This window comes from Schistocerca serialis, chromosome 5 (genome assembly GCF_023864345.2).
Source record: "Schistocerca serialis cubense isolate TAMUIC-IGC-003099 chromosome 5, iqSchSeri2.2, whole genome shotgun sequence".
NCBI lineage: Eukaryota > Metazoa > Arthropoda > Insecta > Orthoptera > Acrididae > Schistocerca > Schistocerca serialis.
In genome coordinates, this window is record NC_064642.1 from 536,451,251 (window position 1) to 536,465,690 (window position 14,440).

At 38.4% G+C, this 14,440-nt stretch overlaps 1 protein-coding gene across 2 annotated transcripts in view; it reads right to left on the bottom strand.

Annotated features, from left to right (window-relative positions):
* Positions 1-14,440, bottom strand: part of LOC126481607 (ATP-dependent Clp protease proteolytic subunit, mitochondrial) — a 49,780-nt gene that overhangs the window by 8,710 nt on the left and 26,630 nt on the right. For both annotated transcript variants that reach the window (XM_050105479.1, XM_050105480.1), the window contains exons 4-5: positions 5,315-5,507; positions 1,603-1,708 (exon numbers count right to left, since the gene is read on the bottom strand). In XM_050105479.1, coding sequence (XP_049961436.1) covers positions 1,603-1,708; positions 5,315-5,507 — 299 coding nt within the window. The remainder of the gene's footprint in view (positions 1-1,602; positions 1,709-5,314; positions 5,508-14,440) is intronic.

Sequence of the window (14,440 nt, forward strand, 5' to 3'; positions counted from 1 at the left end):
GTACAGGCCACTGCATTTTTATCATTATTACTATTTCCCCTACTGAAGGAACCACTTGAACTCTGGACACCAATAATGAACCACAGTTTGCTTCTGCCAGTTTTCACAGTTTTCAATGGTTTTACACACAGAATGGAGTCAAGGACCTTTGTTTGACCCTGTCTCTAATATCATGGCTGAAATTTTGTATGAATTTTTAAAACATACATGGAAGAACTATTAACATCCAAGACTATCAATTCTGCACTGTCAACAATATTAGGAAATGGACACGTTGCTACTCACTTTAAATATAAACTGATGAGCTGCATACAGCCACAATGAAAAGCACAACATAAGGCACAACTAAAAGATAGTGTGTGTCAGTCTCTTCATTGTGCCTGTTTGCATCTCAATGAGTCATTCTTATGATGAGTAGCAATCTATCCTTTTCCAAACATTGTTGATATTCTAACCTAGGGTTTCCAATGTTTAATTTTGCACTTTGTTCCTTTTTAACAATGATGATGATGATTACGACGATGATGAAGCAGCCACACCTTTTAAGGTGGGCATGCCTGCCTGTGCGCGTATGTTTTTATGCATGCCTGGCTGGATAGGTGGTTCCATACTATCCAATAAGACAGCCAGCTGGTCCTGGTGACCAAATCTCACAGCGTCATTTGCAGGCACCACAATCAGATTTATAGGTGTGATCCAGGGTAAGCTCCAACTCCGAATCTGCCACACTGGCAGGTGTAACCTGCCTCACCCACTCCAAAGACCAACAACAGAAAATGTGGAGTCTCCTTCTGCAAAGACATTCCTGATTCTCATCATCCATTGCCTCTATGGATCTGGATTCTGATGAGATGCAACGCCCCCCCCCCCCACCGTGTACACCAGGTATGATGTAACACCCACAGCTATGAGCCAATTCCAGGGGGTTGAGTTCTTGCTATCCCACTGGGTGTATCTACAGTTCACTCAATATGATTATGCATATGTCTGGTGAGGTCACTAAAGGCATGGTGAACAAGGGGACAATTGTACGAGTCAGGTCACGTGGCAAAACACCTGTGGCAGATTCACCTGAAAACTGCCACATCTCACTTGTCATTCACCGATGTTTACAGCAAGTGCTGTGTATTTGCTGATGACGATTCTTTGATATGTAGTTTCCTCCTGGACTGTGATACAAACTTCCTTTTTATCTACTGATGACGTTTGGCTTGTGCAAGGATATGCCTTTCTGCCTAATGTGGGACTGTATGTTATCATCATCCAACTGACCACAATATTTTTAGTGACTGAACTGATGGCATATGGGGGCACCAAAGAGTGTGGTTCATAACTTAGAGTTTACCAATAGAACTTACAAACAGTATTCTCCAGCACAGAAGCGAGTGTTATTTCAAGAACACTTAAAAATTATTACTTTCTGTGAATTAATTATAAAAAAAATTATACTTAATAAAATGTGTTATTGGAGTAGAATTACAACATGGACAAAATCCTGTGTGAATAGCATGAAGTTCAATGCAATGGCAGTTGGCTTATGCTTAGAAGTAGAACAAACTACAATATTAGTCACAGAGAACTGAACTACACTACAATTCTTACCTATTTTCTCAATAGGAAGACCTGTATGCTTCACATAGAGTTTATTGATTTGTTTCTTTATTTTTAAAATTTCTTCTACATGAATAAGCATATCAGTTGCTTGACCCTGCAGGAAAATAATTTTTATATTTGGACACACTCTCTACACAATAAACACAATCAGTTTAAAAATTTTGTATTTTGAAATGTCTAATATTTGTTTAATAAAAATAGTAAATTAAATAAAGTTAATAACACAAACAACAAAAAGTAAATTGAAAAGGGATGTTCACTGATGAGCTAAAACATTATGACCAGCTGTTTAATAGCATGTTGTTCCACTTTTCAATAGGTATGCTCCTTGACATGGATTCTACAAGTCCTTGACATGTTTAAAGAAGTATGTGGCACCAGATGTCTACACACAGATCAAACAATTCCCACGAATTATGGGATGGTGGTTTACAGGTGCGCAGCTGGCGTCTGATGTGTGTTCCAATTGGTACAGATCAGGCACACTTGCTGGCCACGATATCAATGCGAGTTCACTGTAATACTCAAACCACTATAGCATAATTCTGACCTTGCAACATGGACAGTTACCCTGCAGGAAGATGTCATCCTCATATGGGGAGACTTCAAGCCTTAAGCGATGCAGATGGTCCGCAATAATGTTCAAATAGTTAACTGCTGTCATGATGCCTTTGATTTCCACCAGATTCCACAGTAGCCTAACTCAATGTATCCCATAGCATAATTCTGCCCTCACTGGCCTGCATCTCTGGTGCGGTGCACATTTTGAGCAGCCATTTGCCTGGATGACAGTGTGTAAGGACCCATCCATCAACCTAGTGTAACAATAGATGCGATTCTTTTGACAGGTGGCAAGTTTCTATAGTGATGCTGTGCCCACTGTAACCATAACTGACACTGTCACTTGGTCAACACAGGGACACTTAGGGTCACATGATGTGGAGCTCCACGCACAACAATGGCCTTCGGAAGTGTGTCCAAAACACATGCGCCTGCACCAGCGCTGAACTCTGTCGTCAGTCTGCCACATATCGCTGCCTATCCTGGATTACACAGTGGGGGATCATCTGACTTCTATGTTCTGTGATGAAACATGATTTTCTAATACCACACAGCCTACTCATTATTTCACCATCCTTCAACCACTTTCCATAGGTGCTCACAGCAGTAGTATGCCAACAGGTGACCAGCTTCGCCATTTCACAGATTTTCATTTCCAGATGCAGCACCACAACAATGTGACCTTTGTCAAAACCACTTACATCAGTGGATTTCCACATTTGCAGCCCATATCTTCACTATAATGACTGCCCATTCATCTCTGTTCCACTTACATTATTACCTTACTGCGTCATGTGCCCGCAACACTACCAGGAGGCATTCAGCTTCGCAGTAGGCAAAGGTCATAATGTTTTGGCTCATCAGTGTATATAACACACTATTCCAAAACAGTCTAATAACAATGAAAGGTATCTACAAAGTTATTATTAAATTATATTCTAACATACAGTGCACTTCTAAATATGTCTCAATTCCAAGGTATCTACAAAGTTCTTATTAAATTATATTCTAACATACAGTGCACTTCTAAATATGTCTCAATTCCAAAGACTTTTTTGTTTTGTTTTGTATTCTCAGTAGTAAACTATATATTTCAGGTATTACTAACATATGAAATGATTATGTAGCACCACAACAATGAATGTAAAGATCATAACTAGCAGATTGTGATAAACTCACATTGAACCTCAAACTTTCAGAAAAATTGTGTTGGTTCTTTAAAAATTATTACCAAAAAAAGCACAGAAAAGAAGAAGTGACTATATGGCTTCTTATAGTATCTCTCTCACTCTAAAATCTTGAAAAATTTGCTTTTCCCTTTGTGACACCCAACCTTCATTATCTCTGACTCCACAGGGAATTGTTTCCTAAAGATAAAAACTGTCATTTATAATACTATTGTTGATCATGAGACAATATTTAAAGCACACAATAAAAAAAGCTTTAATTGATTTGGTGTCCTGCCCAACTTTCAGTAAACCTATGGTCTAATTTCAGTAATCTTTCAGGTATTTAAAAAAAAAAAAACCACAACGCACAAGGGTGTAATGGTAAGTTTTTCAAGTTCTCAGTATTTCTTGTTGAGAAATTAAGTGTATTTTACAATCCACAAGCTTTTGCTATGCCACTTTCAAAAAAGAGCTGCACGGAAAGTAGACAGGAACATGCTCATTTCGAGGGCTTCGGGGAGCGGGGCAATCTAACATACGCATAAGCTGCAAGTAATGCTGTCAACAAGGGAAGTGGGACTTGCCATAATAAAGCACTTGGATTCAATGTTCTTCCAATGCTTTTTATAATTCTCCATCTGTTTTGTTTTTGGTGATATTGCTGATAAAATACAAATAAAGGAGTTAGCTGATATACTGGATACGATGAGTTGCTGATAGGTACAACAAAAAGACACTCAATTTTGTTGTTGTTGTGCCTATTGCGACTCAGCATCTCCCCTGTATGGTGAGTAGCAACTTTCCTTTTTATAATATAGTTACATTTCATACTGGATTTTCCACTGTTTGAGTTAAGCTGACACATGAGAAGTAATTTAGAGTTTATGAACTTTCAGCTATAAGGTAGATTGGTAAGTCTAAGTGCTGATAAATATGTCTATTATTTATTTCCATGTATGTTGTGAGAAGCAAATGTATACATGAAGTTTAACAAAAATTGAAAACGTTATCTGTGCTACCCCATGGTTACAAAATGCAGTACAAAGGACCCAAAACAATACAGAAGAATTTAGTGAAAACATTTAAGATGTTCTAGCAGCATGTATTGAATCACATAGGACATTCAGAAGACAGAAATACTCTGCCATTTAAAGATGTACACATTCACTGTTTAGTATCTGTATTATAACAAAGTATAGAAGGTCCCTGACTGGGACACCAAGGAAATGTAGTTGTTTTAATGTGTAGTTTTTAAATATGCATGTCACTGCACTTTCCTCCTCCTCTGCTTGTTATTTTAGCGGCATGCAGAGCCACTGATTAGATTATGGGTGTCCAGATACTATTCAAGATTTCATAGAATTCTTTCATGAAACTACAACAGTTGATACAATTTTCATTACGAAATCTGTTTGTACAGTATGTCAAATGAGATAAGTTTTTTCTCTTAATGAAAATGAAGTTTGAATTTAATTGTTTGTAGCAGAATATAAATGTTGAATGTTAGCAAATATATATACAACTTTTGAACATTTTCCTGCAGACTTAGAAATTTACTTTTATCCAATAAACAAACATTTTTTTTATGCATGGTTTTTATTTCATATTGTACGTGTGCTTGTGTTTGGCATAAATTTTGAAAGAATTTCTTTCAATAAGAAATATGTTTGATGACGAAAAGAACACTGTCAGTATCAATATTTGTTGCTCTTAATACTTGTGAACTGCAAGCTACTAATATTTGTTAATCATGCTTGGCATTTAATGAAATCTATGTACTTTCTTTTAAGTACATTTGTAACTTCACTTCTCAACTACAACAGTAGGGTAAATTTAACTAAATAATTTTCAGCCACATGAAATAATGCTGTAGGAAAGTGCCTCTCACTTAATGTGTTGAACAACACAATTTAGAAAAACATCAACTCAAAATTTATTAAGTTAACACAAAAAGCATTATTTATTCATACCCGAACTCCACCAGATGGTTGATGAATCATGATTCGTGCATTGGGAAGAGAATGCCTCATTCCACAAGTACCTGCAGCAAGTAGTAGGCTGGCCATACTGCATGCCTGTCCGACACACCATGTTGCAATGGGTGGCAATATGTACTGCATTGTATCATAAATAGCCAAACCAGCTGTCACACTTCCACCAGGACTGTAAAACACACAGAGCTAGATTTTACATAAGCTAACATCATTAGAAAACTAAGAGAGTCAGAAATGAAAATCATCTTTCATTTATTTATTACTTTCAATAGCAAAATCATACTTGCTTCCTTAGCACGTCTCTCACATGTCACTAGCTTTCATGCTGCCTCTATTTATTATTAAAATATCAAGTCCACTCATAAGAATGTATCTATTTCCTAATCATACTGGAAACAGACCCGAGGACATGTCCACGAGGTACGGGGCAACTGCTTATAATTTTCACTTAAGCAACAATATTGAATCAAAATCGAAATAAATCATTGGGTCAGGTTTTTACCAGAAGAAACTGTGTAATGATTCATACTATCTGACACCTGTGACTGACACTTAATGATTAAAGTATATCGTTGTGGAGAAATAACATAGGAATTTGCTGTCTGATCAATTCTTGATAATATCTGGGCAATCTGGAAGCACAATTTTATAGCTGTTGGTTGTAATATACGAAAAATCTGCAGTAATGTGTGCAATATTTTAGTTTCTTTTACTGTGGCAGCTTCCTGTGGAATTGTAGGTACGGATGGAAAAACTGGGATGTTGTTGAGACAGTGTAAGAGGGCAGGATAGAGAGAAGTTCATTTGAAATGCCTGAAAATACAACCATTTTCCTTTAAAGACAATTGCTAATAATTATAGGAAGTAGTTGTAATGAGTTTCTTACAACAGTTTCCAATGTTCAGATGTAACATGTGGCAATGATGAAGAGACTGGATTCCTGAACTTATTGCTGTGCAAGGTGGCCAATTGAAATCCCCCACAGATTTCTACTTTGGATAACCATAAACTTTAACTGGATACCCAGGACTGCAATCAGCTTATTCAGTTTGCAAGATGACAATAATCTGCACATCCCAGAGGAGCAGGCAGTTGATGATTATCAAAATTACAACTACGCCAAGGATAACAGACAGCCAGACACAGGAGAGAGAAAGGAACCATCCCAGCATTTGTCTGCAGCAATTTAGGGAAATCACAGACAACCTAAATCAGGATGGTCAGACGTGGGATTGAACCATCGTCCTCCCGAATCCGAGTCCAGTGTCTAACCACTGTGCCACCCTGCTTGGTGAGAGAGAAGGAATTATGAAAAATTAAAGGGAAGATACATCAAAGAAAGGGCCATACTTCCTCCTTGTATATTGTTTCTTCATTTTTATGCACAGAGACAACCCACCCACCAAGAGGCAGATGACAAAAACACATAGAAAGAAGCAAAACTGCCGTCTTTTGGGCCAAGTTCCCCATCTTCTAGCAAAGGAGAAGAGAGAGTTAGGGGAAAAATACTATTAAGGATTAGTATTCAGAAGAAGGCATAGAAAGAGATACCCAGGATCTTTTATACACGATAGACATGAAAGAAAAAGAGAGATTACTGGTAGATTAGACAGCATTTTACAACACAGAAGTGGCAGAAGGGGCGGTAGGCAAGTCAGAAATGTGTGGAAATACACATAATAAAGAACACAAAAAGACCGTGAAACTACTAAGTGCAAGGAAAATCGTAGAGAGAGGGTGTAAAATAATCAGATGGATACTTAAGTGCCTTCAGAGGGTTCATCGAACCACTTTTGTACTATTTCTCTGCCATTCCGCTCTCAAACAGTACGTAGAAAAAACAAACACTACATGATTTCTCTCATTGTAGGTGGGCCAGGGCGTCCACAGGTCATGAAAGTCACGAAAAAATAATGAAAATGAACACGTGGTCATGAAAGTAATGAAAATGTAATGAAACTGAGTGGGTGGTTATGAATTTTATTTTCTGTGTCAGACAGGTGCAGTTCTAGAAGGAAGTGGCAAGTTAGCGCACCCCCAAAGATGTATTCAGCAGTTTATTAAATAAAACAATTGTGTGTGTTATGAAGATGCACCAGAACTCTTAAAAGTCTTATCTGTAGGGGACTCGTGTGACCATCTGTGCAGGCCATGCCAGCAAACCCTCTGCTACTGCTGTTTGCAACCTTGAGGAGAAGGTGCAGATGGAGAAATTTGGAGCTATATGTGGTGTATACACCTAGTGGAAATGAAGTATAAATTGTAGACTTACCTTAGGGGGAAAAAAGGACAGGTATACACTCGCACACACACCCATATCCAACCGCACATACACAGACACAAGTAGACATTTACAAATGTTTGGTAAGTCACATCATCTTTGTTTTTTTTAATATATATCTCCGCTAATATCTAATTCTAATTTCAATTTGCCGCCGCTCATACCTCACCTGTCTTTCAACAACATCTTTGCCTCTGTACTTCTGCCTTGACTGACATCTCTGCCGAAACTCTTTGCCTTTACAAATGTCTGCTTGTGTCTGTGTATGTGCGGATGGATGTGTGTGTGTTCGCCAGTGTATACCTGTCCTTTTTTCCCCCTAAGGTAAGTCTTTCCGCTCCCGGGATTGGAATGACTCCTTACCCTCTCCCTTAAAACCCACATCCTTCCGTCTTTCCCTCTCCTTCCCTCTTTCCTGATGGAGCAACCGTTTGTTGCGAAAGCTTGAATTTTATGTGTATGTTTGTGTTTGTTTGTGTGTCTATCGACCTGCCAGCACTTTTGTTTGGTAAGTCCCATCATCTTTGTTTATATATATATATATATATATATATATATATATATATATATATATATATATATATAAAATAGAGGGAAACATTCCACGCATTCCTTTCGTCTTTCCCTCTCCTTCCCTCTTTCCTGATGAGGCAACAGTTTGTTGTGAAAGCTTGAATTTTGTGTGTATGTATGTGTCTGTTTGTGTTTCTATCAACCTGCCAGCGCTTTCGTATGTTATATATATATATATATATATATATATATTCATTCTAAAACATATTATTTTCTGAATGTCTATATTTACAAAGGCAATAAGTCTCATGTAATGACTCTCGCAGCAGAGGATAAAAACTATTCACTCCCCACCCAAGCAAGCATCCAACTTCTTACACCAATCAGGAACTTTCCAAAGTGATGGAAAAAATGGGTTGACACGAGTTGCTACATTGAGGAAAACCAAAAGAGAAATGCCAACAGAATTTCAACACAACAGAAGACTTACAAGTACACTCCAGACAATATGGGTTCACAAAAAACATGACACTACTTTCACATGTTCCAAGGAAAAACAGAGTTTTCTCCTGCTCTCCAGTATGCACCATGCGCCAGACACAAATGAGGAAAAACATAGAAATTACTCAGTTTTAGAATGAAACTAAAGGCATTGTAGACAGCCTTGAGAAAAGTGTTCCATCTACAGTTCAAGAAGGTGAACTCATCAATGGCCCATGGCAATATTTTACAGAAGCATAGACATTAATTGTGTCAATGCATATGTATTGTACAACAGCTACTAAGATAATGAACTTGTAAACAAGCTGAACTTTATGAAGAAACTTGCAGAGCAGCTTGTTACTCCTCACATGGAAAGAAGAATTGAAAACATACACCTTTCCTGTGAACTGAGGGCTTGTATTGGGAGAGTTCTGGGAGTTAGTACAGAAACTGTATCAGTGGATGCAGCAGACGACCATTTTTACAAGAAGAAGAAGAAGAAGAAGAAGAAGACTTGTAAGCTTTATGATCCAAAGAAAAGAAAAAAAAAAACTGTGTTCCTGTGCAAAATGTGCGAGATTTCTATTTGTCTTGAGTGCTCCAAAAAAGTGTGTGTAAAATTTGTTTCAGAACTTCAGCTGCAGAACAATTTATTCAGTTGTTGTTGTTGTTGTTGTTGTTGTTGTCTTCAGTTTGATGCAGCTCTCCATGCTACTCTATCCTGTGCAAGCTTCTTCATCTCCCAGTGCCTACTGCAACGTACATCCTTCTGAATCTGCTTAGTGTATTCATCTCTACGATTTTTACCCTCCACACTGCCCTCCAATACTAAATTGGTGATCCCTTGATGCCTCAGAACATGTCCTACCAACCGATCCCTTCTTCTAGTCAATTTGTGTCACAAATTTCTCTTCTCCCCAATTCTAGTCAATACCTCCTCATTAGTTACGTGATCTACCCATCTAACCTTCAGCATTCTTCTGTAGCACCACATTTCGAAAGCTTCTATTCTCTTCTTGTTCAAACTATTTATAGTCCATGTTTCACTTCCATACATGACTACAATCCATACAAACACTTTCAGAAACGACTTCCTGACACTTACATCTATACTCGATGTTAACAAATTTCTCTTCTTTAGAAACGCTTTCCTTGCCATTGCCAGTCTACATTTTATATCCTCTCTACTTTGACCATCATCAGTTATTTTGCTCCACAAATAGCAAAACTCATTTACTACTTTAAGTGTCTCATTCCCTAATCTAATACCCTCAGCATCACCCAAATTAATTCGACTACATTCCATTATCCTCGTTTTGCTTTTGTTGATGTTCATCTTATATCCTCCCTTCAAGACACTGTCCATTCAGTTCAGCTGCTTTTCCAGGTCCTTCTCCATGTATTTTAATACCTATTCCGAATTTTTCTTTTGTTTCCTTTACTGCTTGCTCAATATATAGATTGAATAACATCGGGGATAGGCTATAACCCTGTCTCACTCCCTTCCCAATCACTGCTTCCCTTTCATGTCCCTCGACTCTTATAACTGCCATCTGGTTTCTGTACAAATTGTAAATAGCCTTTCGCTCCCTGTATTTTACCCCTGCAACCTTCAGAATTTGAAAGAGAGTATTCCAGTCAACATTGTCAAAAGCTTTCTCTAAGTCTACAAATGCTAAAAACGTAGGTTTGCCTTTCCTTAATCTTTCTTCTAAGATAAGTCGTAGGGTCAGTATTGCCTCACGTGCTCCAATATTTTTACGTAATCCAAACTAATCTTCCCCAAGGTCAGCTTCTACCAGTTTTTCCATTCGTCTGTAAAGAATTCGCATTAGTATTGTACAGCTGTGACTTATTAGACTGATAGTTTGGTAATTTTCACACCTGTCAACACCTGCTTTCTTTGGGATTTGAATTATTATACCCTTCTTGAAGTCTGAGGGTATTTCGCCTGTCTCATACATATTGCTCACCAGATGGTAGAGTTTTGTCAGGACTGGCTCTCCCAACCTCTGGTTTAGTCAGTTTATCCAGGCCCCATCTCCTTAAATTCCCACCTTTTTGCAGTTTCTTCAGTTTTAATCTACAGTTCATAACCAGTAGATTGTGGTTAGAGTCCATATCTGCCGCTGGAAATGTCTTACAATTTAAAAACTGGTTCCTAAATCTCTGTCTTAGCATTATATAATCTGATACCTTCTAGTATCTCCAGGGTTCTTCCATGTATACAACCTTCGTTTATGATTCTTGAACCAAGTGTTAGCTATGATTAAGTTATGCTCTGTGCAAAATTCTACCAGGCAGCTTCCTCTTTCATTCCTTACTCCCAATCCATATTCACCTACTACGTTTCCTTCTCTTCCTTTTCCTACTGTCAAATTCCAGTCACCCGTGACTATTAAATTTTCGTCTCCCTTCACTATCTGAATAATTTCTTTTATGTCATCATACATTTCATCAATCTCTTTGTCATCTGCAGAGCTAGTTGGCATTTAAACTTGTACTACTGTAGTAGGTGTAGGCTTCGTCTCTATCTTAGCCACAATAATGCGTTCACTATGCTGTTTGCAGTAGCTTACCCGCACTCCTATTTTTTAATTCATTATTAAACCTATTCCAGCATTTTCTCTATTTGATTTTGTATTTATAATCCTGTATTCACCTGACCAGAAGTCTTGTTCCTCCCGCTACCAAACTTCACTAATTTCCACTATATCTAACTTTAACCTATCCATTTCCCTTTTTAAATTTTCTATCCTACCTGCCCGATTAATGGACCTGACATGCCACGCTCCGATCCATAGAACACCAGTTTTCTTTCTCCAGATAACGACATCCTCTTGAGTAGTCCCCACCCGGAGACCCGAATGGGGGACTATTTTACCTCCAGAATTCCTTCAATATACAGCAACATTTTCAAAACACACATTTCTTCAGTGTTTCAATAATATACTTAAAGTGTTATTTAAGATCAAAAGTATTCCAATTGGTAATGAAGAAAAATGTTTATTCCAGTATTTATATGTCTATTCTGCAGACTTTCTTTTTGTACCTATCGATTGCAATTCTTATGTGCAGGTTTAAACTCTGATAGTCTTATGTGAAAATTCCCTTGTTAGATAGAAGCTATAATATTTCAGAAACCTACATTCAGTTCTATAACACTTCCTTTATGACTACCATTTTAAGTAAAATGCACAAAAGTGTGTGATTTTGTGTCATAAAAAGTAATTTACTGCAGTCTTTATGTACTGCAATAAAATCAACAAGAATTTATGTAATAGTAAAATATATGTTATGTAACTTAAATTAAAAATTTCCAACAATTTACTCTTTAAATCATGATTTCAACAGGGGGTTCCCAGAGACCACACCTCATAGGATACATAACAGAGAAGTCGACTCATGAGTTACGGGTTAACCTATCATTCCCAAACACTGTTAGATTCTTTGTAAAATTTTTGATTACACTCCTCTCAAGCTTTGGCCAGCTTTCTGTACCTGTAATGATCCGAGCTTGAGCTCTGATTCTCCCCCTGACCAGCAATGACAATTTGCAAATATATAACGATGGCTCCTAGGTCTACCCTTGTCCAGTCTATGACTTGAACCCTTTGAGACTGAAGCCCTTTATGTACTTTCTCGAAATCCTCTTAAAATAAAAAATAAAAAAACCTGCCCAATCCACTCAACACAGGCCCCCTTACACATGCAGCCATCTCCTGTGTGTAACAGAACTTTGACCTATTATGTGGAACCTGAAACCCTATCCAATGACCCACGTCAAGGAATCTACAGACTACACAGTCACAGAAGCAGCCGGACCCCTGATTCAGACCACCACTTGGCTCTGTAATATAGGTCTACAATTGATCCTATTGATGATGCTACAGATGATGAGCTCTGCCTTCATCTTGCAAGGAAGATTGTCTGTCTTTACCACTTCGATAACTGCTAGAAACCAAAGATACTCGTCTGATCAACAGCAACACACATCATCTGTACCAATAAGAACCACTACCTACAGTTGATTGCTCCCTGTGCTCTCTTGGCACCCAAACCATTCATCTGGGATGACTCCCCCCATCCAATATGCACACAGAGTGCATCTGGACTACTTCCTCTCCTTGGCAGCCATATCCCATAGGGACCCAGTCATGCACCTAGCACTGGAGCTCCCAACTACCAGTAATACCACCCCCTGTGAATGCCCAGATATTGCTGGCTGAGAGGCTTCCTCTGAAATGGGATAAGCAACCACATCTGGCTCAGGATCTGTATCAGCCACAGACATGGAAAAGAACACCCTACAACAATATAAAAATACTAAAAAAATGAGGTAAAACGGGTGGCCAAGGTCTTATGAACTGACAGTAGGAGGGAGAATCCATACGGCATGTCAAGTGAAACAAGTACCTGGGTCACAACCAGTGTGTTTTTGAGTGTGCTCTGCAAGAAGGTAGTGTCTGTCCTTGTACGTACTCTCTGTCTTTGAGCCCCCAAACTTACAGATAATATCATGATTGATTAAACATAAGAGTCTCCACAGTAATAGTGGTGTGTGTGTGTGTGTGTGTGTGTGTGTGTGTGTGTGTGTGAGAGAGAGAGAGAGAGAGAGAGAGAGAGAGAGAGAGAGAGAGGAAAGGGGGGGGGGGGGGGAGAGAGAGAGAGAGAGAGAGAGAGAGAGAGAGTTTGTTGCAAAATATCATCTGGTCTCTGTTTATTTGCAGTTACCATTTTCTGCTGATGGAGTAGAATCCCTGCAGGGATGAAACAAAGCTGCACTGACAAGTTTGATCAGGCCAGGAAATAATCTCGAATTGAGTCCTGATTCTAGTTCAAATTTTCAGTGGTAACTTCAGAAAAATAACAGTGCATAAAACTCTAAAAGAGAGTTCTCAAATAAATGTATGAAGCTTAAAATAGCAAATAATACATATTGCACAAATTCCAAAACTTTCGCCATATTTATGTAGCATAAGCAAAATTAGAGAACAGGGTAAGTAGACAGTGAAAGCAGCGCTCTTGCCCAAGGCTAAAACACAGCTCTTAAAATGAGTTAAAATATAATCAATGTGTCGCAAACACATGTACTGGTAACCCCTGGAAAAAGAATCTTGGCTCACTGAGCAATATATTACTCACAGCCTAGTTAGGACAAACATTACAATGGAGTTGCTGAAGGTAGGTACATCAGTCATGTTGTGGATTTCTCTTTTTTTCCTTCAGTACTGCAGGAATGTGTGATACAGTGCCTCAACCAAATGTCTAATGTATAGTTTCACATCTTGTGTGGAACTGGTTGACTTATTTACAAAGCTAAGTGATTACTGCCATAGATTACTTCTGCTTTCTTTAAGTGTACACTCTCTCTTGAGTTGGCCTTTGCAACTTGAAATGTGGCAAATTTTTTCACAGCTGGACTGCACCTTTACTATTCTGTTGCCTGTTATTGATTGCAGGGCTGTGATGTTCACCTGACTAGGAGAAACACAGCTTGCTATATTTGCACGAGGACTGCAGGATGGATACTTCAGAGGTGTGATGAATTTTGCTATAAACATGGTCCACTATGCTCTGGATAGTGTCTACGAATTTAAATTTAACCACCTTGCAGCCAAATATCCAGTGGCCTTCCTCAGAATCCACCTTGGTATCTTTCTTACAACGACTGCTTTATCTAGTTCAAAAATCCAGATTGGGAAATGGTAATCAAAGTTCAGGTCTTCATTCAATACCTTCAGAATAACATCGGCAAGTACAAAAGGCAAAAAGAAGAGGTTAAGGCAAAGAAAATTCACACATAACAGTGTGTGAAATGCGCC